The sequence below is a fragment of the Pelophylax lessonae genome (assembly GCF_965119305.1).
Source record: "Pelophylax lessonae genome assembly, chromosome: 12".
In the NCBI taxonomy this organism is placed as follows: domain Eukaryota; kingdom Metazoa; phylum Chordata; class Amphibia; order Anura; family Ranidae; genus Pelophylax; species Pelophylax lessonae.
In genome coordinates this window covers 119491265-119519060 of record NC_138779.1, presented here as the reverse complement: position 1 = coordinate 119519060, position 27796 = coordinate 119491265, and the positions used below count along the sequence as shown (strand labels likewise).

General features: G+C 39.7%; 1 protein-coding gene across 10 annotated transcripts in view; it reads left to right on the top strand.

The window, feature by feature from the left end:
• LOC309568217 (myosin-10-like) overlaps window positions 1–27796 on the top strand; it is a 311346-nt gene that overhangs the window by 245449 nt on the left and 38101 nt on the right. For 6 of the 10 annotated variants that reach the window (XM_082273871.1, XM_082273873.1, XM_082273870.1 and 3 more), the window contains 13 exons: window positions 733–906; window positions 2511–2684; window positions 4041–4155; window positions 8101–8169; window positions 12366–12559; window positions 15360–15481; window positions 16821–16890; window positions 18642–18802; window positions 20061–20169; window positions 20746–20877; window positions 21757–21963; window positions 25254–25391; window positions 26633–26756. In XM_082273871.1, coding sequence (XP_082129997.1) covers window positions 733–906; window positions 2511–2684; window positions 4041–4155; window positions 8101–8169; window positions 12366–12559; window positions 15360–15481; window positions 16821–16890; window positions 18642–18802; window positions 20061–20169; window positions 20746–20877; window positions 21757–21963; window positions 25254–25391; window positions 26633–26756 — 1789 coding nt within the window. The remainder of the gene's footprint in view (window positions 1–732; window positions 907–2510; window positions 2685–4040; window positions 4156–8100; window positions 8170–12365; window positions 12560–15359; window positions 15482–16820; window positions 16891–18641; window positions 18803–20060; window positions 20170–20745; window positions 20878–21756; window positions 21964–25253; window positions 25392–26632; window positions 26757–27796) is intronic. The other 4 variants (XM_082273869.1, XM_082273876.1, XM_082273875.1 and 1 more) reach the window with 1 other exon arrangement.

Here is a 27796-nt window from a genome sequence, read left to right as displayed (position 1 = left end):
AGCGATCTCCCCTGCTGTTCTATGGTGTTCTGACCGGGGGATGCCCCCCCTGCCAGAAAACTCCGGTGATCGGGAGCTGTTCAGCCACTGGTTTTCTAGTATACACATCCGACAGAAGGCCGGCTTCTGTTGGACCGGCTGCCATACACAGGGCTCATATATCGGCCACATTTAATTGAACTGGCCGACGTTGCCCAACTTTCAGCCTGTGTGTACCAGGTTTTAGGAGCGAGCAAGCAGAAGTGCCCCAATGGTTTCCTATGGGGGCACTTGGTGGGGGGGAGGAGCCAGAAGCACCAGCGGGGGGCACCTGAAAAGAGGCGGATCGGGGCTGCTCTTTGCAAACCTATTGAACAGAGCAGGTAGTTATGACATGTTTGTTATTTTAAACAAAATAAAAGTTTAGTATCACTTTAAACTGAAACATAGGCAAGCATTTAAAAGATAGAGAAGCTGCATAGTCTGTTAGTAATGAAATCAGCTGATGCAAGTGCTTAAAAAACTGAGGGTTTAATATTACTTTAGGTTCTTAGGCCTTTACCTAAATTCAGTACTTTCCTTCACCATGAATTCTGTAATACAAATCTGCATTTTTTGCTAAATGTCATTTTACATTGCACCTCACCTAGTTTTCTAATGTAACACAATATTAAATTTGGGTGCTTTTAGTTTCATAATATGATAAATATATTAATCATGTAATTATTCATTTCTGACATGTTATGTTTGCAGCTGAACTCATTTGAACAGCTTTGTATTAATTACACAAATGAGAAACTGCAGCAGCTCTTCAATCACACCATGTTCATTCTGGAACAAGAGGAATACCAGCGGGAAGGCATTGAGTGGAACTTCATTGATTTTGGCCTGGACCTGCAGCCTTGCATTGATCTCATCGAGAGACCGGTGAGAAGGAAATATGTTAACTTTTTGTCACTTCTATCTGTATAACTGTTGTTAGGTCCACCAACAAAGGAGAGTCCCTTGCTGTTATCAAGTTTTATAGTTCTACCTAAACATTCCAACCTCAGGTAAGCCCCTCTGTGGATCTTTGACCTTTACCATCGTTACCAAGCTTGGTTAATATGTACAGGAGCTGGAATCTTATTGCTTTGTTTATTGAGACAAAACCGCTTTCCAGGAGAGAAACTGATGAGATGATACTCAAAATATTTCATTAGCTGTTATATAACTTCAACCATGGCAGAGGTCATGTGAACAGAGGTGAGATAAAGAAAGTAGTAGATTAGTAGTATGATAATGTGGTCTATGTAGGGGAGAGGCATGAAGATATCAAAGCACGATATATATAAGGATATCATAAAATGTCTGTTTATTTTTTGTGATAAATGAGGCTTGGTTGTCAACAGTTTGCTGCAAAATCCCTCACAGTTTTCTAATATTTCCATTCAGTTACTGAAGGGCTATCATGTAATTTTATTGCTGTACAGGAGTACATTATAAACAAGCAAAAAGTTAGGGGAGCAAACCCTGAACATGTATTTCTAAAGCTGGTGCAGCTATGAACCAAGCGACATGCATATTAAAAAAGAATAGCGCACACATGCAAAAGAAATGACTATCAAATATGAAGACAATCCATAAATAAAAATGGGGATTTGGTCCCACCATATGGCCATATCGTGCTCAAGCCCACCACTACGTCAAAGTACCCCATTATCAGTGGGTCCTACACTATCCATAAAAAAGGATGAATCCAGCCTCTCTAACCCTTGGAGACAACACTCCTTGCTGGGAGAGATGTGCTAATGCACTACAAGGGACTCCTCCTATATCTACTTGATAGTGGACACTGATAGAGTACAGGTGGGGGGGGGGGGGGGGTTAGAGAGGCTGGATTCATCCTTTTTTATGGATAGTGTAGGACCCGCTGACAATGGGGTACTTTGACGTAGTGGTGGGCTTGAGCATGATATGGCCATATGGTGGGACCAAATCCCCATTTTTATTTATGGATTATCTTCATATTTGATAGTCATTTCTTTTGCATGTGTGCGCTATTCTTTTTTAATATGTACAGGAGTACAACCTTATAGCCAAATTCTAGTCAAAACTCATTGTGTCTCTTTTGGGGAGATTTCCCTTTGCTTTCTGTCAGGACAGAAAGTGATGAAAATTCTCTGCAAACATTAAGAGTGGAGAAGGCTCTCACATTTGTGAACTACGCAATGTTTTGCAACCTTGATTGCCAACCACTCAAAAATAGGTCTGAAGACATCTGTGTTAGTGTTCAGTAGGATGGTGTGAACCTACAGTGTACTGTTCATGCGGCCCACCTTGAAACAAATAGAGCATAGTTCACAGTTAGGCCCCCATGCTGGAATCAGACTGATCCATAACGGAGCGATAATTATTAAAAAGAATACAGTGTGAGTTAGGAGGGGTTGAGTTTGCCTGAAAACCACACAATAAAACTGCTTGAGACATATAACAAAAAGCAGACAAATAAAAGAACCTTCTGAGATTGGTGTCCTTGTTCTTGCTTTCAGGCCAATCCTCCAGGTGTCCTGTCCCTGTTGGATGAAGAATGCTGGTTCCCCAAAGCCACTGATAAAAGTTTTGTGGAGAAGGTTATCCAAGAACTTGGCACCCATCCTAAATTCCAGAAGCCTAGACAACTGCGAGACAAAGCTGATCTGAGTATAATCCACTATGCTGGCAAGGTGAGTCATATTGTCATTGCTGTATTGTAAAGCATACTGAATCCTTTATTTGTTACTTTTTATAAAGTAGGTCAAGGCGCACACACAGATAATGTACGTGGGTAGGTAGAAAGAGGTACCATGCCGTCCTTGCTGGCTAGCATTACAGTTCCCAATATTGGGTATACTGAAGAGTATGCAAACAAGGACATGGCCTGTTTAATAGTACCAAACCTGTTTTTTTTTCATCTGTTTTATAATTGTACATAAAAACATTTTGATCCTGCCAGAAATCTAGAGAGCATGTAACTTCCTGCCCGTACACTGAAATCCTTAAATGTTATCAGCCCTATCAGCTTAGTCTCTGAACTGCATAACACCTCATGGATAGGTTATGGAGATGAAAAGAGAGAGGGGTCTTCTGTCACCAAGGACCCGAGGGTGGCCACACTGCTTTGGTGTTGTCATCCTAGGACAGCATGTGTGCAGGCAAAATAATGGGAAAAAAAAGTCAGAATAAAAGACAACTATTTCAGCCACCTCATCTAAAAGACTGGCGATTTGCAATATATTACATTTTTGTTCTTAGGTTTAAATACAATTTAAATAATGTAATGATCAGTGATACTAATAACTAATCGCAAGCCAATCATCATTTAGCTGATTCTAGAAAGTTGAAATCTGGTATTATTTTATTATTTATTGTCTTTTAAACATTACACGTGCTCTTTGCAGTGTGGTAATAGGTGTATGTGTGTGTGTGTGTATATATATATATATATATATATATATATATATATATATATATATATACATACATATATATGTCATATTTATGTTTAACCATTTTTGAAAATGTACATTATATAATTAGCAACACAGTGGGGTAGATTTACTAAAACTGGAGAGTGAAAAATCTGGTGCAGCTCTGTATAGAAACCAATCAGCTTCAATGTTTTATTGTCAAAGCTTAACTGAACAAGCTTAATTTTGAAGCTGACAGGCTACCATGCAGAGCTGCACCAGATTTTGCACTCTCCAGTTTTAGTAAATCAAACACTGTATGTTTAAATTGAATTCTAGATTGATTATTTATATACTTTTTCTTGTATAATTCTTCCCCTCCACTCCTAGATCTTTACTTTGATGTATGCATAATACATGCAGATACCATTTCTTGACATCTATTGTATATTTTTACAGCATACTTTGTGCTTCTTTGTTGCATACAACATGTCTTTATTACAAAGGCCAAATTGGATGTTTATTGAGGTTGTTGCTTGTCTCCAGTGTGCGGTGTCCTGAAGATTACAGGTCTGCTCTGTGATAACGGTGTACATGTCTGGGTATTTTATGATTGTTCTGTGCTTTTGACAGGTGGACTATAAAGCAGATGAATGGCTGATGAAGAACATGGACCCTTTGAACGATAATGTGGCCACTCTCCTTCATCAGAGCACAGACAAATTTACAGGAGAGCTCTGGAAAGATGGTGAGTGAGGGAGAAATGTTGAGGATAGGATAGTAGATGTGTGTCAGTAGTTTACTGTACCTTACTGAAAAGGTATCCTGCCTTCTATACCCTGCTGTTTAGAATGAGAGGTCATATTACTAAGAAAACACATATTTTGTAGAGATAGTATAGTGTTCTAGTCCATATACTGTATTTTTCATTTAAAAAACAAAGATTGCAGAATATTACATTTCCCTTGTGTAATAGGATATAAAAAAGAAAATAACTGTCCACTGCACTTCAGCCACGAAGTCTTCATTTTTGTATTTACTATAACAAGCAGCTTACTTTTAACTGAAATGCTGTAACCAACCAAAACCTTATTTAGCTCTTTATTCAAATATCATACCCTCTAAAAGGGCCTACAAACTCTTCTCCTAACTGGTTATGTGGTCCCCAGGAGCCCTGACACTGCACATGCAGATAATTTAGCTCTAGCCAATCACCCATATCCTATTTATGTGTTTTACAATGTATGTATTTCCATGGACCTCCTTTGCGAGATGGGGGTGAACTTCGCAGAGTGTCTGCGTGGACTTTGCAGAGTGTCTGCGTGGACTTTGCAGAGTGTCTTGGTGAACATCCCAGAGTGTCTTGGTGAACATCCTAGAGCAGTGATGGTGAACCTTGACACCCCAGATGTTTTGGAACCACATTTCCCATGATGCTCATGCACTCTGCAATGTAATTGAGCATCATGGGAAATGTAGTTCCAAAACATCTGGGGTGCCAAGGTTCGCCATCACTGTCCTAGAGTGTCTTGGTGAACATCCCAGAGTGTCTTGGTGAACATCCCAGAGTGTCTTGGTGAACATCCCAGAGTGTCTTGGTGAACATCCCAGAGTGTCTTGGTGAACATCCCAGAGTGTCTTGGTGAACATCCCAGAGTGTCTTGGTGAACATCCCAGAGTGTCTTGGTGAACATCCCAGAGGGTGTTGGTGAACATCCCAGAGGGTGTTGGTGAACATCCCAGAGGGTGTTGGTGAACATCCCAGAGCGTGTTGGTGAACATCCCAGAGCGTGTTGGTGAACATCCCAGAGCGTGTTGGTGAACATCCCAGAGCGTGTTGGTGAACATCCCAGAGCGTGTTGGTGAACATCCCAGAGCGTGTTGGTGAACATCCCCGAGCGTGTTGGTGAACATCCCCTAGCGTCTTGGTGAACATCCCCGAGCGTCTTGGTCGACTTCCCCGAGCGTCTTGGTCGACTTCCCCGAGTGTCTTGGTCGACTTCCCCGAGTGTCTTGGTCGACTTCCCCGAGTGTCTTGGTGAACTTCATGTCTTGGAGAAGTTAAAATTTGAAAACTGTATGCAGCCAGGTTTGAAACTTGCTGAGGTGCACACGACCAACTATGAGAAGAGACAGAGATGTTCTAGGCAGATAGCTTGTCTTTCAAAGGTAATTTAGAGACAGGCGTATTTTATAGAGATTATCTGTTCAAAAAAATTGACAGTCCCCTTATCTGATTCTTCTGTAGCTCAGAAGGGTTTTTTATTTACATTTTTAAAACTTGTTTTTTTTTTTTTAAACATACTCAGAAGAGCTTACCACTCCCACATCTGTTGCTTAATTGGAACAAGTAGTGTAATTTTCTGATTTCATCTGCAAGCAGATAAATTGAAGGAATTAAATGTAGATGGTAGTTTTCATTTGAGATAAAAACCTCTTTAAAGGCAAAATGCAAAGTGTTGTGGGATTGGGGATTTGTGTAACAACATATTACAACATACATGGTATATCCTCAATATTGGTGTACCATGCTGCAAAAGGTGGAGTTAACCTTTAAACACACAGAGAAATTCCATGTTTGTGGTTAAAAAAAAAAATAATAATAATAATAGAACATGTACAATTGCAACACAAGCCATAATGTAATATAACATTATTAAAAATTACCTTTGCAACATGGGAACCTGGAGGCATGTGATTGGCTCACTGATTTTGCCTGAAATCTACACTAAGATACAAATCGGATTCTGGGCATCCTCACATCCTCTGCAACAAACCTTTGGCAAGACACACACAAAGGGTTAATCAAGTCCGAAGGGATGCAGACTCTGCCACTTTCCTCATTGGAACCCTGCAGGTGCAGCAGCTGATAAATAATGAAAAAGTTCCTCTCCACCTGTTAAGCTAGTGGTGCGCAGTGTTTCTCATCGATTCATGCTTCATTGTTTTCTGGATTAAGCACAGGACAGCCTGCACCCTTATATTGCTGTGAGACACCAGATTCTTTACCGACAGAGCACCTTGAACGGCACTACAAGTGGTTACAATGTTTTTGACGGTTTTAGCCCTAGTTCTACTTTAAAATCCCTGCAATGTACATAGATCACTCAGAGGGGAATATTTTTTTTTTCTCCTCAAAAGTGGAGTTACCCTCTAAATTGTAAATAATTTATATAGATTTGGTTACCATTTATGGTCTTCAGAATAAATAACAATTGATTTACCATGGGTCAGATTTATTAAAAATTCAAATGTTCGTGTAAAAATCTGCATTTCATTGCTAAGCAATTACCTTCTAAAAGCTTTATTCAGCATCCTGCTTTCCAAAAGATAACCAAGTTGGAAAGTAATAATTAATTACTGCAGCCCACAATAACCAATACAAAATCAGCTTTTAGCTTTTAAATTTGTCAGACTAATAAAATATTTCTAATCACTTGCTTAGATTGTCATCATAACTCTGACTGGATAAGACCCAACTGAACAAAGCTCAGTTTTTGTACTCAAGGTCCAAACAAAATCTGGACAAGCAAGGGATTTTGAAGTGTCGTAACCTTGAAGGGTTATAAGCGCACAGATTTGGGGATAATTTGTTAAGACAATTAGAAAAACCAATGGTGTTGTATAGTACATTAAGCATACAAAGATGAAATGGCACAATTGTCACCAATACTGTAGTAGGGGACCCGTCACAGCCCAGGAAATGAATTAGAAGAAGGAATTGAACAGCATTAGACTCCCCCACTCCCCGCTTCCGTGTCACAGCTTTTGATTGACAGCAACGGGAGCCAATGACTCCTGCTGCTATCAATCTGTCCAATAATGAGAGCGACAGCGGCTGGAGCCGCTGCACTCGTGCACATTACCGGAGCGAGGAGCGAGCCCGTACGGATGCCCCCATAGAAGGCAGCTTTTTGTGGGGGCACCTGATAAAGAGGGGGGGGGCCTGGAGTACTGGCAGAGGACCCCAGAAGAAGCGGAACAGGGCTGCTCTGTGCCAACCCTTGCACAAAGCAGGTAAGTATAGGCATATTTGTTATTTAAAATAAAAATTAAAGGTCTACAAGCACTTTAAGGCTCTTTCTGGAGCTACTGTAAATGTATTCTATAAAAGAGGCCCAAGCTTCCACTAGGTCAGCTACCCACCATTTGAATTTGTGTTGCTGTAGCAATAACCTAAAGCACCCAACTAAATTTAAATTGCTGTAACTAGATCAGTGAGAGAGAAGTTCTCATTTTGCTGTTGGTCAGTTGGAGTTGTGAAATATTAGACTTTTCGCTTGTCTTTTTCCATATCCGTATAAGATTTATATAATCTAATTTTGGGATATATTTACACTGTCATTTATTTATTAGTGCTGTGTATTTGTTATATTAGAACTAATGTGCTTCTAATTTCTCTATCTAACTTGTTCTTTACTATTCTTTCTCCCTTGCTTTGCTTTTCCTTCCACATGTAACCCTATATCACCAATCCATTGTATTCACACTTGTTAAACATTACTTTTTATGACATATTACTTGCTTTGTTATACACTTTTAATTTTTTTTTATTACTTAATGTTCTGCCAACTAAATGATATTAAACCTTTCATTTCCTGTCAATGGTTTGGTCACATTTAATTACCATATGACAAATATTGCCACTCCGCACAATGTCCCTTCCCTACACTGCCATGCTGCATTCCTTCAGATATCCAGAATATTCAGGCGGTTTATTTCTTTGACACCTACGCTGTGCTGCCCCAGGGCCCAGGTGAAAGTAGGTTTTATAGTTCAGATTTCTATTATTTCATCCTAGCATGCTGTGTTACAATGGATGTTTGCACACAGTTTGCTTGTATCATTTCTGTCTCACCTTCAGCTTTGTCTGTACTTGTTCCGCTTTATTGAGCCTTAAAAAGCATTATTCAGGGCACGCTATATATTATTAAAGTTTAAAATAAAATGAAATATGCTGATTTTAAAATGAATACATTGTTGTTGCAACTCTCACTGAGATATCAAGTGTAACATTGCAATGCTTATCTGTTTAATCTACCACCTATGCTTATTAGGAGTGTGACCTGAAACCTACACATGGTACCAATGCCAGGGCAGGGTCATCTAGAGCTCAGGGCAAACATACCAAACTGCGCCCCCCCCCCACAAAAAAAGAGCACTAATCTGCATGCTTAACCCATAAGCATAAATCCCCCCTCCTGCCAGTACAAATCTGCCCCCCTGCTGAAATCCTCCCTGCCAGCACAGATTCATCCAACCTCTAATCCTCTAGTCTCTCAAACCCCCCCCCCCCCCCAAAAAAAAAATCACCTCTCCTACCCTCTACCTCTCAAATGTCCCATCTGAGCACAAATCCCCCATCTGAACACAAATCCTCTCCACCCACTCCAGATCCCCCCTCCCAGCACAAAATCCCCCTAGCACAAATCCCCCCCCCCCCAAAAAATAAATTTCCCCTCCTTGCACAAATACCATTTTTAATCCCCTCAAATCATCCTCCCCCTATCTTCTCTCCACAAGTTGGGAGTGTATTCTACCCCCCCCCCCCCCCCCCCAATAAAAAAAAAAAAAATTCCCTTCTAACACAAATTCCTTCTCCCTCTACCATATCACCTCTTCTACCACAAACCCCCCAAATCCCCCCTCCTGGCTCAAGTCATCCTCATCTACCCAGCACAAATCCCCTAAAATTACTATTCCTTGCACACAACCCTAATTTCCCCTCCTAGAACAATTCTTATCCCCTGCCACCCTCCAAATTCCCACCCTGAGAACACAAATCCCCCCCCCCCCAATCTCCTTGCGGTCCCCCCCCCCTTCCACCTCAAATGATACCACAGCTCCCAGGGCAGCTGTCCCTTATGCCCACCCCTTGTCCTGGGCCTCCACAGTACTGAAAGTACCCTCAGTTCCTCAGAGAGTAAGGATTCCAAGCAAGAGTATTGTAATGATGTCATCAGGTTGTTAGTTATAGAATCAGTGTTTATAGGAAGCTTGCTTATGTCATTCCTATGCATTGGAAGGCTACTTATAACCTCTGTTCAGAGCACAGCAACAATGGCAGGGTGGTCTCATGTTCACCTTCAGTTCTCAAGGGCCTCATTTTAGGGCATCCATCATGTTGGCCTTAAATAAGAACACAGGCAATGCTTGTACAATTGTACGTGCAATTTTTTTTTAGTTAGCAAAATTTCATGTTTCCCTAGAATGTATTTTTCATTCCTCCAATTTAAATAAATAAAACATATACAAAGCCTTCATTTATCCCTTTAATATGGTTCATGCTGTTAATACGATTTAAATGGTTGTTTGTGTTTCCCCTATAATGAAGCTTGTAATAAAACTGGTTGCATTTATCAGAAAAGATGGAAAAAAATCAATCTTGAAGGCTGGAAGCGTTGTATGCAAACACCCATTCACCTAGCTGAGTTGGATTTTTGTTCTCTTCCAAGAACAGAAGTGTAATTGTATTCATTAGAGTAGTACAGAAATATTGATATGTGAATATCTTATCTGGAAAATCAAATACATGCAGTCTTACACTTGACATCTATTAATGAGTTTTATATGTATTTTATTTTAAATGTAGCCTGCCTTTCACGAATTAAGGATATATTATTTGAAGGACAAATGGTATGAGAGACCAATTGACAATAAAGCCATAGATTGCAAATACTGTATACAACTAAACTATCCAGCTTACTAGCGCCCTCTAGTGTAATATTTTTGCATTTGCATGCTATCCCAGGGTTTAGCTGCTATATAGTACAATCTTCTGTCTCAAATATTACATCCTTAGTCATACAAAGAAGCCATAGCACATATGCACTCTGTTGGTGTAAGTGGCCTTATTTATTCACTTACTGTGCAAGCCGTAGTAAATAAAATCAATATTTAAAATACACTTTTTGTTTGCCATGAGCTTACCTAGATACGTTTTATATACAGCCATGTATGATAAAAAATAAATAAATGCTGGAATGTGCCCTTTGTCTAGAAGTTTTCAGTTTACTCTCTTACCAACTCATTATGGAAGAAGCAGCGATTAGCTCTCCACAATGGAATTGTATCAATTGTTGATATTTGGGCAATTGTGGCAAATAAATTCACAAAGACAACCATGATAAAGGCAGGTTCCTTAATGCCTTACATGTCAAGTGTATTGATTTGGAATCTAAAATGTTAAGCCCTTTCATCTATAGTATATTTACTTTGGCTCATACTTTAAGTGTATATAAAGCCAAATCTTTGAATAAGATGGTAAGAGGTGAGAACCCCTGTCCGGTTTCTATTGTCATCTGTGTCTTTAGTACAGAAGGTGATCGGAAACCCAACATTTTTTGAGTTATCATGGGAACAGAAGGTGAGAAAAAATCTTCCAATAAGTAAACCTGATCTGGTGACAACTAATAGCCAATATCCCCTTGTCCGCTTTCACTTCCTACTAGACCATGTGCATGACGAAAAAAATTTGCGTAGTTTCATTTAGATTCCCTAATCTAGTTATTTTCTTTTGTTAAATTCGGTTAAATCGTTCAGTTTGCATTCGGGATTCGTATTAGGAATTCGTATTCCGAATTCGTTTTATGTCTTTTTCGAATTTTATTCAAATTTACAGATTTTTTTTTTCTTTTCCCTGATTAGAAAAGATACATTTTAAATCGGTCGTATCAAAAACTTTAGTTTTTTTTTTTCCGATCCGAATGTGGCAAAGTGAACAAACACAAGAAAAATCCTCATCAAATGATTACAATGACTCTTTAAATCATCTTTGGTCTAACAAAAACAGCATTTTTTCGAAATGGTACTCTAATGACACACACACAGTCTTTGATTTCAGAAATATGTTTACAGTTCTAATTCGACTGGAATTTGGTGCAAAATTCTATTCGAATTTTTGATATTCAGACAAATTTCATTTAGTTATTTGGAGCATTCAGTAAACTTGGGTTATACTGCATTTCGAGTATTCGGATATATCCAAAATCCACGTATAACGAAAAATTTGTCTGAATATTTATTCGGAACGAGACAAACTGCACATGTCTACTTCCTGCTGCATTTCTTGGATAGGAAATAAGGGGGCATCTCTTGGATGAAACACAGACCGCAAAAAAAAAAAAAAAAACTGGCGGGGACCTTAACCATTTTCTTCTCTTTTCAAAGCTAAAAAAATAAAATAAATAGAACAATTAGGCTTTGTAGACCCATCCTGAGTGATATACATCAAAGAAAGGAATATATGCTGATTCATTTGCAAAGGCTATTACCAAAATCCATTTTAATAGCTGGCAGCAGCTGCTTACTTATTTACAGCATTAACAGGAAACTGCCTTTAAAAATGTAATTGATTTAATTAAAAAAAAGTCTGCTATCTTGTTACATTCAGGTAGACATGTCCTCCAACTGCAGTTCTAATTATGTATTTTTTATTGAGCTGTCATTTGCCACTAAACATTTTTTACAAGCACGATATATCAGTATGCTTCAAAGACCTATTTAGAGTACAAAACTGATTCAGGGTAATGCTCAGAGGTAAGTAGACCCCTGGATATGTCCCATAGGCATCTAGTGTCTTATTTAGGCTTCCATAGTCCTAATCCTATTCCTAAGTAACATGTTAGGTAAACTCATGTTTGTTGCCTTTGTAGCTGTGCAGTTTTTGTACAGTACTTTATTTGATTCCTGTATTCACATTTTTATAGCATCCTAGCAATAGCATAGTTTTATATTTACTCACTATCACATTCATTCAATAATGTAACCCACAGTGTACAAAATGCAGTAAGCCATAGCCACCAATCTGCCATTTTTCTTATTCTGCCTGCTCTGATAAGCAGCCTGGTCAGGTCATGGCTGGATATGATTGGTAGCTTAGAATTACTGCTCTGCACTCCCTTACTGAGCAGATTTGTGTGTATGTCTGAATCTCACTTCCGTTTATTTCATCCACAGTGGATAGAATTGTGGGACTTGACCAGATGAGTGGTATGTCTGACATGACATTTGGCTCGTCATACAAGACAAAGAAAGGAATGTTCCGCACTGTGGGGCAGCTCTACAAAGAATCGCTGGCTAAGCTGATGTCTACTCTAAGAAACACCAACCCCAACTTTGTCCGATGCATCATTCCCAACCATGAAAAGAGAGTAAGACCTTTCTACCATATACAACTGTTTTAGGTGTATTTTAAAATTACAAGGAATATGTTTATTTGTGTGTAGAAGACGTACTACAGCTTTTATAAGTGAAATGGGATCTATGAATGAAGGGGGCAGACCTTTTAATCATCTGCTCTTCCTCCATTCAGAGATCCTGTTTCATTCATTCTTTGAATGGAGCAGCTGAGCGGAAAAGGCTGGCATAGTCGGGGACTGTTGATGAGAGCCTGTCGCAACCACTTAGTTCCAGCGGAACTGGAAGAATATTGTGGCAGGGGGATATGGAAGATTTCCGTGAAATGGGAAGACAGCAGCACAAGGGACAAATCTCACTGTAGATAAGTACAGGTGCATCTAAATTAATTAGAATATCAAAAACTTAATTTTTTTCAGTAATTCAATTCAAAAAGTGAAACTCCTATATTTTATATAGATGCGGTACACAGAGTGATATATTTCGAACATTTCTTTTAATTTTGATGATTATGGCTTACAGCTAATGAAAACCCAAAATTCAGTATCTCAGAAAATTAGAATATTACAGAAGACCAATAAAAAAAGGATTTTTAATGCATAAATGTTGGCTTACTGAAAAGTATGTCCATGTACAGTATAGTATGCACTCAATACTTGGTCTGGGCTCCTTTTGCAGGAACTACTGCATCAATGCAGCGTAGCATAAGGGGGATCAGCTTGTGGCACTGCTGAGGTGTTATGGAAGCCCAGGTTGCTTTGATAGCAGCTTTCAGCTCATTTGCATTGTTGGGTCTAGTGTCCCTCATCTTCCTCTTGACAATACTCCACAGATGCTCTATAAAGTTTAGGTCAGGTGAGCTTGCTGGCCAATCAAGCACAGTGATACCATGATCATTAAACCAGGTATTGGTTCTTTAGGCAGTATGGGCTGGTGCCAAGTCCTGCTGGAAAATGAAATCAGCATCTCTATACAGCTGGTCTGCAGAGGGAAGCATGAAGTGCTCTAGAATTTCCTGGTAGAGGGCTGCGCTGACTTGATAAAACGCACAGGACCAAGACCAGCAGATGACATGGCTGCCCCAATCATAACTGACTGTGGAAACTTCACACTGGACCTCATGCAACTTGGATTCTGTGCCTCTTCACTCTTCCTCCAGACTCTGGGATCTTAATTTCCAAATGAAATGCAAAATTTTATTTTATCCAAAAAGAGGACTTTCGTCCACTGAGCAACAGTCCAGTCCTTTTTTTCCTTAGCCCAGCTAAGATGCTTCTGACGTTGTCTTTGGTTCAGGAGTGGCTTGACACAAGGAATGCAACAGTTTAATCCCATATTTTGGATACGTCTATGTGTGGGGGCTCTTGAAGCACTGACGCCAGCTGTAGTCCACTCCTTGTGAATCTCCCTCAAATTCTTGAATGGCCTTTGCTTCACAATCCTCTCAAGGCTGCGGTTATCACTGTTGCTTGTACACCTTTTTCTACCACACTTTTTCCTTCCACTCAACTTTCCATTAATATGCTTGAATACAGCACTCTGTGAACAGCCAGTTTCTTTAGCAATGACCTTTTGTGACTTACCCTCCTTGTGGAGGGTGTCAGTGACGGTCTTCTGGACAACTGTCAAGTCAGCAGTTTTCCCCATGATTGTGTAACTCACTGAACCAGACTGAGCGAATATTTAAAGGCTCAGGAAACCTTTACAATTGTTTTGAGTTAATTAGCTGATCAGAGTGTGACATCATGAGTCTACAATATTGAACTTTTTCACAATATTCAAATTATTAGAGATACTGAATTTTGGGTTTTCACTAGCTTAAGCCATAATAATCAAAAATAAAAGAAAGAAATGCTTGAACCATTAACTGCGTAAAGGGTTCTTTACCGTCAGAGTGGTAAGGATGTGGAATTCTCTTCCACAAGCAGTGGTATCAGCAGGGAGCATCAAAAGTTTAAAAAAAATCTATTAGATGGACACTTTAACAACCACAACATACAGGGGTATACAATGTACTATTGACATAAACACACACACACACACTCATCATAGGATGGACTGGTGTCTTTTTTCAACCTCACTAACTTTTTAACTATGAAATATATCACTCTGTGTGTAATGAATCCATATACTATATGAATTTCACTTTTTTAATTGAATAACTGAAATAAATTAACTTTTTGATGATATTCTAATTTTTTTAGATGCACCTGTATGTCCCTTGTGCTAATTATGTATTTTATAGTTTTAGGTAAACTTAGGCTTTCATTTTAAAATAGTTTCTGTAGGTGATGGGTTGCTTCCTTTCACCCAACCCAGCCTAAATGGTCAAGTGGTAGGTGCATTGAGGAGGGCCAGGAATTGGTCATGGAACTATGGCTAATATTTGCATTATTTTGTGCTTGGGATTTTGAGATACCTGGTCTCTCTGGCGATAAATCGGAGAAGTGAGCAGGCACCTTTTCTGTAGGCAACTTTTAGGGTGGCCTCATACCTTTTATGTTGCAGTTACACACAGTTCATTTTGAACGGCACTCTAATGCAACTTTATAGTGCACTTGTGTTGCGCCTTAATGTACTACCTTGCTTTGTGGTGTGCTTTGTCGGAAAAAAAGATCCAGATACATATTTCTGTCTGCTCTGGTACACTGGTAGCCAAATTACAATGAATGGGTTGCCTTAACCTAATGCAGCACAGCACACAGGTGTGAATGGGTCCTTAAAATGAATGTGAGTCCAAGGTTACAGTTACAAAAACAGATAATGTAATGATTCCTGTATAGCAGTGTATTGATTGGCACGTCTCCTAATTAGGCTGGGAAACTGGAGCCTCACCTAGTCCTCGACCAGTTGCGCTGTAATGGAGTCCTGGAGGGAATCCGTATTTGTAGACAAGGCTTCCCAAACAGAATCATCTTCCAGGAGTTCAGGCAAAGGTAAGAATGGTCTCCCAACAAAAGAAATCTTGTTGGAACCTGTAAAATATTAGTACCTGTAATATTTTAGTAACAGTAATTTTCTCCGCTTTTATACATATGCAGTTATAAGTGAAAGGCATACATCAGGGTCAAGATGTCTCTGCACACTCTATTCTAATCTATAATAGTCCTCACCCATAGAATTGAGTACATTGAGATATTGTATGTATTCCAGAAGCATCCCACAATGGATCTACTCATTTAGATCTCCTACCAAAGAGATTACCAAGACTTGGCTCACATGTACTATGCTGGCCCATTGAAAGTACATAGCATGCTATTATGGACAGATAGTTACAGTGGGGAAAATAATTATTTGATTCCCTGCAGATTTTGTAAGTTTGCCCCCTTACAAAGAAAAAAGGGTCGACCGGGATTTGAGTTCATGCCAAAGATCTCAATTTTGGTCTCATCTGACCACAGCACTTTCTCCCAGTCTTCTCTGAATCTTTTAGATGTTCTTTGGCATGACTGTTCATGTACCTTCTTGAGGAGGGCAACTCACTATGTTTGGAGGAACCCTAAGAACACCATCACTACAGTCAAGCACAGAGGTGGAAATATTATGCTTTGGGGCTGTGTCTCTGCTAAAGGTACAGACTGACTTTGCCACATTGAGGGGCCAATGGATGGGGCCATGTGTTGTAAAATCTTGGATGAGAACCTTCTTCCCTTAGCCACAACATTGAAGATGGGTCATGGATGGGTCTTCCAGCGTGACAATGACCCAAAACATACCGTCAAGGCAACAAAGAAGTGGCTCAAACAGAAGCACATTAAGGTCATGAAGTGGCCTAGCCAGTCTCCAGATCTTAATCCTATAGAAAATGAGAGGGCTGAAACTTTGAGTTGCCAAGTGATGGCCAAGAAATTTTAAGGATTTAGAGATGATCTGTAAAAGAAAGTGGAACAAAATTACTTCTGAGATGTGTGCAAACCTGGTAACCAACTACAAGAATTTCCTTAACTCTGTGCTTGCCAACAAAGGTTTCTCCGCCAAGTACTAAGTCATATTTTGCTTGGGGATTTATTTTTCTCACTGAACTGCAATTCAATTTATAACATTTAAATCATTTTGTTCTGGATTTTTGGTTAATATTCTGTCTCTATCATTTAAAATACACCTATGATAAAATTATAGACCCTTAATTTCTTTGTAAGTGGGCAAACTTACAAAATCTGCAGAGGATCAAATAATTATTTTCCCCACTGTATATTCCTGGTGCAAGATGCCTGTGAATTCAGTTCTGATGCTATTGTGGCACTAACAAAAAATACATTCTTCTCTTAAATTTAGATATGAAATTTTGACTCCAAATGCTATTCCTAAAGGATTTATGGATGGGAAACAAGCTTGTGCAATAATGGTAAGAATATGTATATTTTTTTTCTGTGAATAAAATAATCTAGTTATTTATGACTATATTTATTATTTGACATCTATAAACTCACATTTCAAAGTTTAGCGATAAGGGACTGACTGGTAATTCTGGAGGAAAGAACAGGGTTGGTGTTGCCCATGGACGTATATTGTTTTTTTAATGTTTATTAGAAAGATGCAGAAGAGGAGTGCCAGATCTTGACAGTTAATTCTCTTGTCTTTAAATGCATATTAGTAGGGTAGTCATTATGGGGACAGATTTCAGTTTACTGTATTTAGACCAGTATTCAGATCAGTTAAGAAATGAGTTCTAAATGGTTGGGCTACTGTGCTTTACCTTTACCACTGCCTTGTTCAATAAACCTTTTTTATGGCATTTTGGAGTAGAATCCTAATATCTGCAGCACAGCAACATAGTTCATTAATTTAAATGTTAGTCTTTTTTGTTTTTACAATGTTGAAATAGATGTATGCATTGCTTTTTTTCTCAGAGCATAGGTACAGGTACTCCCAACTACTGAGTAACCCCTTGCCTCCGCCCCTACCCTCCTTCGAGCAGTGTCCCTTATGGCACATTTCCACTGCAAGTCCCGGCTTGGCTCCACTCGACCCTGCTTGGCTCGGTTTGGTTTTCCACTGCATGGTACCGCATGGTATGGTGTTGGAACAGTTTGGTACGGTTTGCTTTTCCACTAATAGTAAGTGGGTGGGATAACAAAGATTCTCTGACCAATCAGTGGCTAGTAGTGACAAACAGTCAAGGCTGCATGCAAAGGATTGTGGGATATGGTACCGGTACGACCCTCTTGGAACCACAACCGAGGTGGTACTGTTTAAGCGAGCCGTACCATTCGGTTTCATGTAGTGGAAAAACGCCGCCGTACCGTACCGCACTGAACCGTTCCAAAACCGTACCATGCGGTACCATGCAGTGGAAAAGCGCAAAAGCGAGCCGAACCATTCGGTTTCATGCAGTGGAAAAGCACCATTAGTTTCACCCTCTACCCACCTCTCAGTACCACCCTTTTTAGAGAATACACAACCTAGTATCATTTTGTGGTTTGTAATTAATTTGTATGGAAAATGTTAATGATCACAAGAAAAGCAGTAATATAGATCCCCTGCAACCAGCAACAATAGGCCCCCCTGCCGGCCACAATAGATTCCTTCATCAACAATAGATCAAACCAGCAACAATAGACCCCCCCAGCAATCATAAATCCACCCAGTAACTATAGACCCACAGCAGCAACAATAGATCCCCAACAACTACAATACACTGCCTTGGCAGCAATAGATTCCCTTCAACAAAATAGCCTCATCAGTGCAAATAGATCAACTTCAGCAATTAAAGACCCCCACCAGCAACAATATATCTCCTAGCAGCCAGCATGAAGAAATCCTCCAGCAGCCAGCAGCAGTAGACTGCTTTCTCATTAGGAGATCCCTCCCAGCAACCATTGAACCCAGGCAACAAAGGAGCCCCCCAGCAACCATAGGCTTCCCCAGCAACAATAGACCTCACCCTACAACAATATATCCCTCAACAGTCAGCATCAGTACACCTTCCAGCACACCCCCGCATCCCTTGCCATTACATACTATCAGTGCTTGAGGTGCCGCGATCCCCTGCGTTCCTGCTGAAAAAAGCCCTGGATGTATTTGATGATTTTTGTAATAAATGTCTGATTTCTAATGTTTATACATGTTGTTTCTTTCCCTTTTTTTAAATCCTAGATCAAAGCTTTGGAACTAGACCCCAATCTTTTCCGCATTGGACAGAGTAAAATATTCTTCCGTGCTGGAGTGCTGGCTCATCTGGAAGAGGAGAGAGATCTGAAGATTACCGACATCATTGTACTCTTCCAAGCTGCTGCCCGAGGATACCTTGCTAGAAAGTGAGTTGCTGGGTGTTCTTTCAGTCAATATTCAGTCTTCGGTATCTCCACCTAGATTTCAGTTGGTCTTTTTTTTTTTATACTACCCTTTCCCTTTTGTTTTCGTTCACCTGTTCTGTGGCTGTTAAGATGCCTGTGGGTGCCGACTCTCTAATAACCAGGAGCCCTGAGCAGGAAGCAGTCACATTTACCAGTGGCATTAATACTGCTGCTGAATGTTTTATGAACCTGCAGCTCATCCTTAGAGAACAAGAGGAATCTCCATACACTTTATACACCGTGCAAAGGTCTCCTTCACATTATTTCCTCTTCTAGTCAAAAGTTCTTAGGCAATAGTGTTATTCTGGGTACACTCGAGAAGTTTTTTTTGTTTAACCTAGCGGGCTGAATGACTCCCCCACTGTACTATTGTGTTCTGATGGGTGACTCCCCACTCCTCCAGAACCCACTGATTAGCACTTGCATCCATTTGCTAACAGAGTTGATTGGATGCCAGTTGAATTCTGGTTTTCCAGCGTGCCTGTTTGACAGAAGCCGGTCATAAGACTGGCTTCTGTAGAACAGACAACTGTACACACGGGCTGAAAATTGTCCGGTTCCTGCCTAACCAACTGTTTTCATCCAATTCTTGGCCCATGTGTACCCATCTGTTTTTAGGGTGGAACAGGTACCATGTTTCAGCACCTGCAGTCCCCCACCCCCCCTTCTCTGTGACAGCGAGACAGGGATCTTTTTCCCGCTGTCAGAATTTTAAAACAGCTAGGCCGTGTTGGCTCGGCCCGCATGGCTGCATAATTCATTCACATTTTCCTGTTACTGAATGCATACAAGAACTGCCAGCCATTGCAGGTCACGGCTTGTAGTTCTCAATGAACTGTGAGGGTGCTGGCGAGCATCTTCGTAATCCATTTATCTTCCTGATCTCAGGTAACTGCCTGCTCATATGTTGTATGGGCAGATGGCTTCCCTGAGAGTCTAGAGGAGCCTGAGATTACACAATTGCTGTCAGAGTAGAGGATCAGGGGCCGGGCCGTACGTAACCTGTTACATATTACACCTTGAACATAGGTGTAACATATAACGAAAGGTGAACTTATCCTTTAAGCTTTGAGGGTATTGTTTCTGACTTTTACAGGATCATTGACACATTACCAATGTTTTTCTTTTGTAAAAATAGACGCCTTTGTGTTTAGTGCTCCGCATTTATATGAAATTCTTAAATTTTCCCACATAAATACACTAAACTTTTTTTTTTCAGAGCTTTTATAAAGAAACAGCAACAAATGAGTGCTTTGAAGGTGGTGCAGAGAAACTGTGCTGCATACCTCAAGCTAAGACATTGGCAGTGGTGGAGACTCTTTACCAAGGTATACCATTGTGATACGTTCGATTATTTTTCATATGGCTTTTATGCTACTGATAAATCTGATGTTATTGACTTAAATGTACTTCGTTTTTATACCCTCCTTACATGTTGGTGAGGACAAACAAGTGCTACCCGTCCTGACACAACTTATGCAAAATTTATCTAGCAGAAAGGCTTAGATTCCTTACACTGCTACCCAATTGCCTTTGCAGTCTAGATATTATCATTACCTCCAACCAACATTTAGCTGTTCTACTTAATTCCCACCTTGTTGTGACCTACCTAAACAATTGATTCAAATTGTATTCAGTCATTTGGGTCTTCACACTGCATAATTTTTGATACCCAGTATCTATAATGTGAGCATACAATGAGACTGAGACAATAAAATAGATCTACAAAAAATAATGCATAGGCACACTTTGGCACACGTTTTTCAGTGCTGACACACTTGCCTTGTACATTAACTGCACTGAATTTTGAGTAACAGTGTGACTAAGTGCTATATGTATTTTAAAGATTATGTCTTTTAAACAATTAAAGAAATGTCTATTAAAAATGATGATTATTTTGCCAGGTGAAGCCCTTGTTACAAGTAACCCGACAGGATGAAGTAATGCAGGCCAAGGTAGTGGAACTGCAGAAGGTGAAAGATAACCAGGTGAAGGCAGAACAAGACCTAAAGGAAATGGGAAGCAAATACCAGCAGGTAAGGCCATTACTGCCACGTCAGTGTTGACGTATCGAGCAAATCACCCAACATGGATAAACCTACAGAACACAGTCTGATTGTACTCCAGCTGGTACTATTGCGACTTGAGCTCCTAACTTATTTTCCTGTAAAACATTATATTCCAAACAGTAAATGGATTGTTCCATTCTTTTCCATGTTTTTAGCCATTTTATACATTTAAAATGAAGTGCAGATTTCCAGCTGTCTGTTTCAAGCCAGAAAAGCCTTTTCTGTGTGCCCCATTAAGGTAGTTTCACTTTAAATTGTCCTCATGTCAAGGCTAACTTTCACCAATTGCCACCCTGCCCATCCATTGAGAGCACGTGATGATAACTTTTCATTGCATAGGGGCATAGCAGTTTATGTGGCTTAAGTTGGCCATACATTGATCAAAATTTCAATGAGTGTGTGGTTGTTCCTGCTCAACAGAAGTTATTAGTTTGATCGGCTTCTGTCAAAAATAGATGATGTAATATTTTCCATCAATCAATGGCTGCAACCAATCAGCTGCATCTGCTGCTGTCAGAATGCAATGTCCCGGCTTGGAGGATGCCTCCATTCAACCTCGTTTATGTGGATGGAAGAATCTGTTCATTTTTTTTTTTGTTCAGCATATCGGCTGACCAAAAAAAATAAAAATTAGTCTTGAAGTCAGAGAAGTCAAGCCCTTAGTTTGGAGGAGGCAAATAAATAAAGGCGTCTGGCTATTGGGAGCACAAAATACAGATCATTTTTTCCTTTTTTCCATTTACCAGTGTGAAAATAGTGAGAATGACTTGCCCTATAGATTTTCACATTACCAGTTATATTTTGTAGGATGCTATTATATTTTAACTTTTTATTCTCTGTTTCCAGTTGATGGAAGAAAAGTCGATTTTGGCAGAACAGTTACAAGCAGAGACAGAGCTGTTTGCAGAGGCTGAAGAGATGAGAGCGAGACTTGCAGCAAAGAAACAGGAGCTAGAGGAAATATTACATGATTTGGAGTCCCGCGTGGAGGAAGAGGAAGAGCGGAACTTGCAGATGCAAAATGAGAAGAAGAAGATGCAATCTCATGTACAGGTAATGTGTCGGCATTATCATTTGCTCTATATCCTAAATACAGTACAGTGCCTTGAAAAAGTATTCACACCCCTTGAAATTTTCCTCATTTTGTCATGTTACAACCAAAAATGTAAATGTATTTTATTGGGATTTTATGTAATAGACCAACACAAAGTGGCACACAATTGTGAAGTGGAAGGAAAATGATAAATGGCCATTTTCACAATTATGTGCCACTTTGTGTTGGTCTATCACATGAAATCCCAATAAAATACATTTACATTTTTGGTTGTAACATGACAAAATGAGGAAAATTTTTAAGGGGTATGAATACTTTTTCAAGGCACTGTATATTCTATCATCCAAAGCTTTTAATATTTTGCAGTGAAAACAGTGCCGGTTAGCTACGTGATGCTGCTGGAGGAAGTTTCATATATGTTTGTTATCCCTGGCTTCTTGTACTTTGCTATGCTTCTGGACCAACTATAGAAAAGGGGTGGAGGTGGATTTCAATGATACCTGTTCATAGGCTGCACTTTCACTTGTAATGAAAGTAATAAATAAGCAGCAGTAATATATACAGTATAGTCTAGCTGTCATAATGATGATTTTGCTTCAATACTTTCTAAATCCTTACCCAAAACAGGTATAGAGATAACGTAATCTTTTGTTTTTCTGACTTACATTTGCTGCATGTTTGTTTGGGGCAGTGATTCAGAGTTCTTTTTAAAACTAGTCATGTCTATCAACTTCAAAGGGGCCAATAATGGTAGCCCATATATTAAATTTATGATAGAGTCACCTTAAATAAACTGTCACCTAATAAAAAGAAAGCTTTTAGAAGGTATAAAGTGAAGGAACTTACTTTATGCCTGAATGTCAGGCCCTTCCGAATAGGGAAATCCAAACAATTCTGGGTAGTGTAGGAGCTTGCTGCTTAACCCCCCCATTCTGGGTAGTGTAGGAGCTTGCTGCTTAACCCCCCCCAGCAGAGGCGTAACTAGAACCTTCAGGGCCCCGATGCAGGAAACGATGAAGGGCCCCCCAGACCCCTGGCCAGGGCCCTTCCCTTCAAGCCCGGGGCTCTTCCCACTAATCCTGGGGCTCGTTGCATGGCCTTTTATTATGGTCCCGCAGCAGGATCCTTTCACAAGTTCTGCAGTGGACCCCCTTCCTGTAATCTTGGGGCCTCCCCACAGTGGTGCAATGCCAGGGCCCGGTAGCAAGTGTGACCTTTGATATCCTGGAAGTTCACCCACTGGTTTGCTACCGGGCCCCCTGGAGCATGGGGCCCGGTAGCAATTGCAACCCCTGCAACCCCTGTAGTTACGCCCCTGCCCCCCAGTACAGCCTTTTAATAGGCAGTCTCCTTGGAATCTGTGACTACATGAAAGTGACAGCACTTTCAGAATGGTCTGATATTCAGCCACAGCATAGGTGTATGTGCAGGTGCCTGTAGATTGCCATGAGTTATCTGAATCTGGGGTCAATTCACTAAAGGTTACTGCATGTGATATGAAGGTCATGTGACTAATTTTTCAGAAATATTGCATGAGATAATAAAAGAGTCAATTTGTTCAAGTAAAATATTGAATGTGAGGTAAATACCGCACATTTCTTAAAATAATGAGATAAATACTGCAAAAAACATGAGATGAATCATTAAAGTCAATTCGCTAAAAACACACACACATTCGTTATTTATCACTTGGTGTTTACTGGCGGTATTATATAAATGTACAAAAAAACAGCTAGAGGAACTCTGCACTGGCCAGAAAATGAAAAGTTTACAATGTATCGGTGTGAAAATGTTCTCCTCTGAGCTCAGGAATGAAAATAAACTGTAACATTTCATCAAAGGGAGACCGTTTTGTGAATGAAAGCACCCTGGAATGTTTTCATAGCTTAACATTATGTGTGCTCTCTGGTGCAGTGTTAAGGCCCGTACACGCTTGACGGAAATCGGACGAAATATCCTCCGATTTTTCTCTCTCTTGCTCAGCGTTCATTACCGTTTTTAGTTGACAGTGCATAAATGTTCACGAAATTTCTCGTCTGTTTTTTTTTTTTTTTTTTTGCGACATTTGTTCCTAGACTTCCGGGTTGTCAGCAACTTCAGATCATGCGCGGTCTTTCATATCCGATTTTTCACAGATGTACTGCATACACATTAAACGAAAATTGGTCGTCTGGGGACAGACAATAAAGATTTTGGTGTTTGTCCCTCCGTTTTTTTCCGTTGAAAATGTCGGCTGCTGAAAGTTGTGTACACACTAGCCGAAAATCCTACGATATTTTACCTCGGTCGGGAATTTTCGGCAGATTTTCTACTAGTGTGTACCCCACTTTAGCCTGCAAATAGCTAAAGAACACCAAAAATGATACAAAATTTATTTGCAAAATATCGCAAAACATAAATATTTAACACATTTGGTAAATAATGCTTTTTTTAGTGAATTGACTACTTTTGAGATAAATACCACATGTGTTATTTTAATTAAAAAATGCATGCAGTATTTCTCTCTTAGTGAATTGACCCCAGTCACAATACCCTTGTAATGAGATATTATTTATTTCTTTTTTTGCTTAACCTCTTGTTGGAACGAAACATTATAATAATCTGAGGAAACAAGGGGCAGCTTATAACCTCATTCTGACATTTCCACCCTTGGTCTTGCTCTGGGTGGCTTTTTCAGTTATCTATAAGCTGTGAGTACTTGTAGAAATGGATAAATGGTGCTGGATCACATTCCCACCTAATGGTGAGGGGATGGCATTGTTTAAAAGTCTATGAATAATAAATCTATATTCGATAAAAGGTCAGACAAAAACGGTGTAATCTACCAACGCATTTTGGGGTATTGTTTTCGTCAAGGCCTACAGTTGTGGATGAGGCAGATGAAAAGGATTGTTTGTCCCTGCCAGGGATGGAAATTCTGGGTGAAACTCTATTAAATTTGTTGTGTATTTCTGTAGCAGCTTGTGGGCACACTTGCCAGCAGCTGGTATTTGCAGCCTGTAGGCATTCTGCACTGGGCTGACGATATGCACAGGTGCCCACTTTGTTTTTTTTGGCTCTTTTGTTTTGCATTTTTACCCACTATATAGAAACCAGATCTTATGTATCATGCACTGTAGTGGTATCAGAAGTCTTGCAGATTATCAAGTATTTCTAGATATCATGAAATGGGTTGTTCGATCCTCATTAAACGGTGTGCTCATTCCTAATTATAAGTGAAATGCATTAAACTAAAAAGGTCAGATCATTTTAGGTTGTTTTGTAACCTCATTGTGGATGCTTTTTTTAGGATTTAGAGGAACAATTAGAAGAAGAAGAGGCAGCTCGACAGAAACTTCAACTGGAAAAAGTAACAACTGAAGCCAAGCTGAAAAAGATGGAGGAAGATATTCTTCTATTAGAAGACCAGAATGCTAAACTCAGCAAGGTATGATACCCATGTTTATATGCAGTGGGTAGATATGAGATTGTCTCTGAGATCCATAGTGGACCAGGTGGTTGGACACCGAAAATCATGTCTCAAGCATAGTTCCCAGAAGTAGTACTGTACTTAAAGCGGTTGTAAATGTTATTTAAAAAAAATTAAAATAGCATTGTATACTTACCTGCTCCATGCTGTGGTATTGCACAACCCCAAACATACTCTACTGGGGTCTCCCGCTGGCACTCCCAGCTCCTCCACTTCTATGTGTGCCATAGCAAGCCATTTGGTCCCGAGCTAGGATGTGTGCATCTCTAGACACGCACAGCGCAGCTCAGCCCCACCCCCTGATCCCTCCTCATAGAATTTGATAGACAGTAGCAAGAGCCACTGCTGCCTCTGTGTCCTGTAAAGAGAGAAACCGAGACCAGCGCTGCTGCTGATTAGCACAGTGCTGGATTAGCATAGTACTCAGGTAAGTATATAGGGAGGTGCAGGGGTAAAACTACTACTGGGATATTTTTTACTTTAATGCTGGGAATGCATTAGGATAAAAAAATGACCTGCCAACCTCAGCTAGAACACAGTAACAGCTAATTTGTTGTGTACTCAACTCTCCCCCCCTTTTTCCCCAATCCCCCATCACCCACTTTCTTCTCTACCTTTCCTTCCCACTTGCTTATCTTTCCTTTTTCTTCTTTCTTTCTTTTTTTTTTCTTTCTTTCCTTCTTTCTTTCTTTTCTTCTGTAAAAAAACAATAAAAGAAAGGATAGGTGGTTTGCTTCCCTTTTCCTTCGGGGTCAGACCTACATTGTCTTTGGTCATATAGTTGGAAATTTAGAATTGCATACTGTAATGTTCAATTCAGTCAACCCCCTCTTGTGTTGTTGTTTTTTTTTTTTTTTTTATACACTGTTTTATGATGTACAATTTAATATATGTATCGCCTTGTTGACATGGAAACTGCTTTATTTTTACAGGTTTGACATACATAGATGTAAATTGTTGTCTTTTGGGACATACAGTAGATTGCATCTTGTTTTTTTATAAAAGGTGAATTAAATAGTATATCTGTGCTATTGTATACTTAGATACAAATAATGCATTTACTAGGGCACTGGGGCTAAAGTCTTGCCCGGGCCAATGACATACAGTGTCATAAAGTAAATTTAAAGTGGACATAGGTACATCATTTTGGAATGCAGTATGTCATGCAAATCACACCTTGACTATTGTAAATGTTACAGGAGCGAAAGTTGTTGGAAGATCGTATTGCTGATTTTTCTAGTAATATGGCTGAAGAAGAAGAGAAAGTAAAGAGTCTGAGCAAACTTCGCAACAAATATGAGGCTGTCATTGCAGATATGGAAGGTAGGAAAGCAATATTACTGTATGTGTATTCTCTAAAAGCCAGGTGGATGCATACTGTTTAGTATTTCTTTACAAGTCATTTTCTGAAAATGTTCATTTTAAGAATAGAGTTTAACATTTTTAGTTGGATAATTGGACATTTAACTGCTCCCCAATACAGCTGTACATACTCCCCTTGTCTGCACTCTTATGCTGCTCTGTTTAAATGCTGGGAGTTAATTAAAATTCCAGGTATTTTAGTGTATAGTGAGCATGTTGGTCTGAGAGATTTTCTGAACAATGTTTTTCTGTATGATCTCCCAAACACCAAGAATAGCTGTCAGGACTTGTAGAATCTTTAAATTATTGACTTTAATTAATCATGTAACATGAAGGTATTCCTAATTTTGCAATAAATCTTATCCTTTACTGTCTATGGCAAAGCTTTTCTTACCTCTAAGTTGTTTTCAACCAGGAAGCTTTGAGGTTTCTTCAGGTGTGCCTTGTCGAATAGCCCCATAATTGTATACAAGCCGGTGGGTGAATGAAACCTGCCTTTATGTTACACAAAGCCACAGGTTTTCATTGTGCACCATTACAACCCTCTAGCTGCCAACCTCCTAACGACCAATGACCTCATTAGTTGATAAGGAGGATGTCAGTTGCCTGAATATCATCCTTGTTTGACACCCCCCCCCCCCCCACACCTCTCTCCATCAGCTTTGGGGTCTCATTAGCTAAGTGATGGATAAAAACTGAGGGGGAAGAAAAACATTGGAATACTAGTCAGTACCAGTTTGCTAAAGTATATTTGCTTTGGAAGAATAAATCACCTCTACGTGTAATGTATTGATGTGGCTGCATTATGTAAAACTATTAGAATAGTTTTTACATTTTAGAATTGGGCGCCTCAAGACTGTCCATAATTTTGGAGGGTGCCTTAAGATTGTCCATAATTTTAAAGGGTGCCTTGACTGAAGAAATGTTGAGAAATACTGGTCTAGAAATTCCATAGTTGATGAACATTGGTTGTCCCCCACTCTAAACCCTACACTAATTGA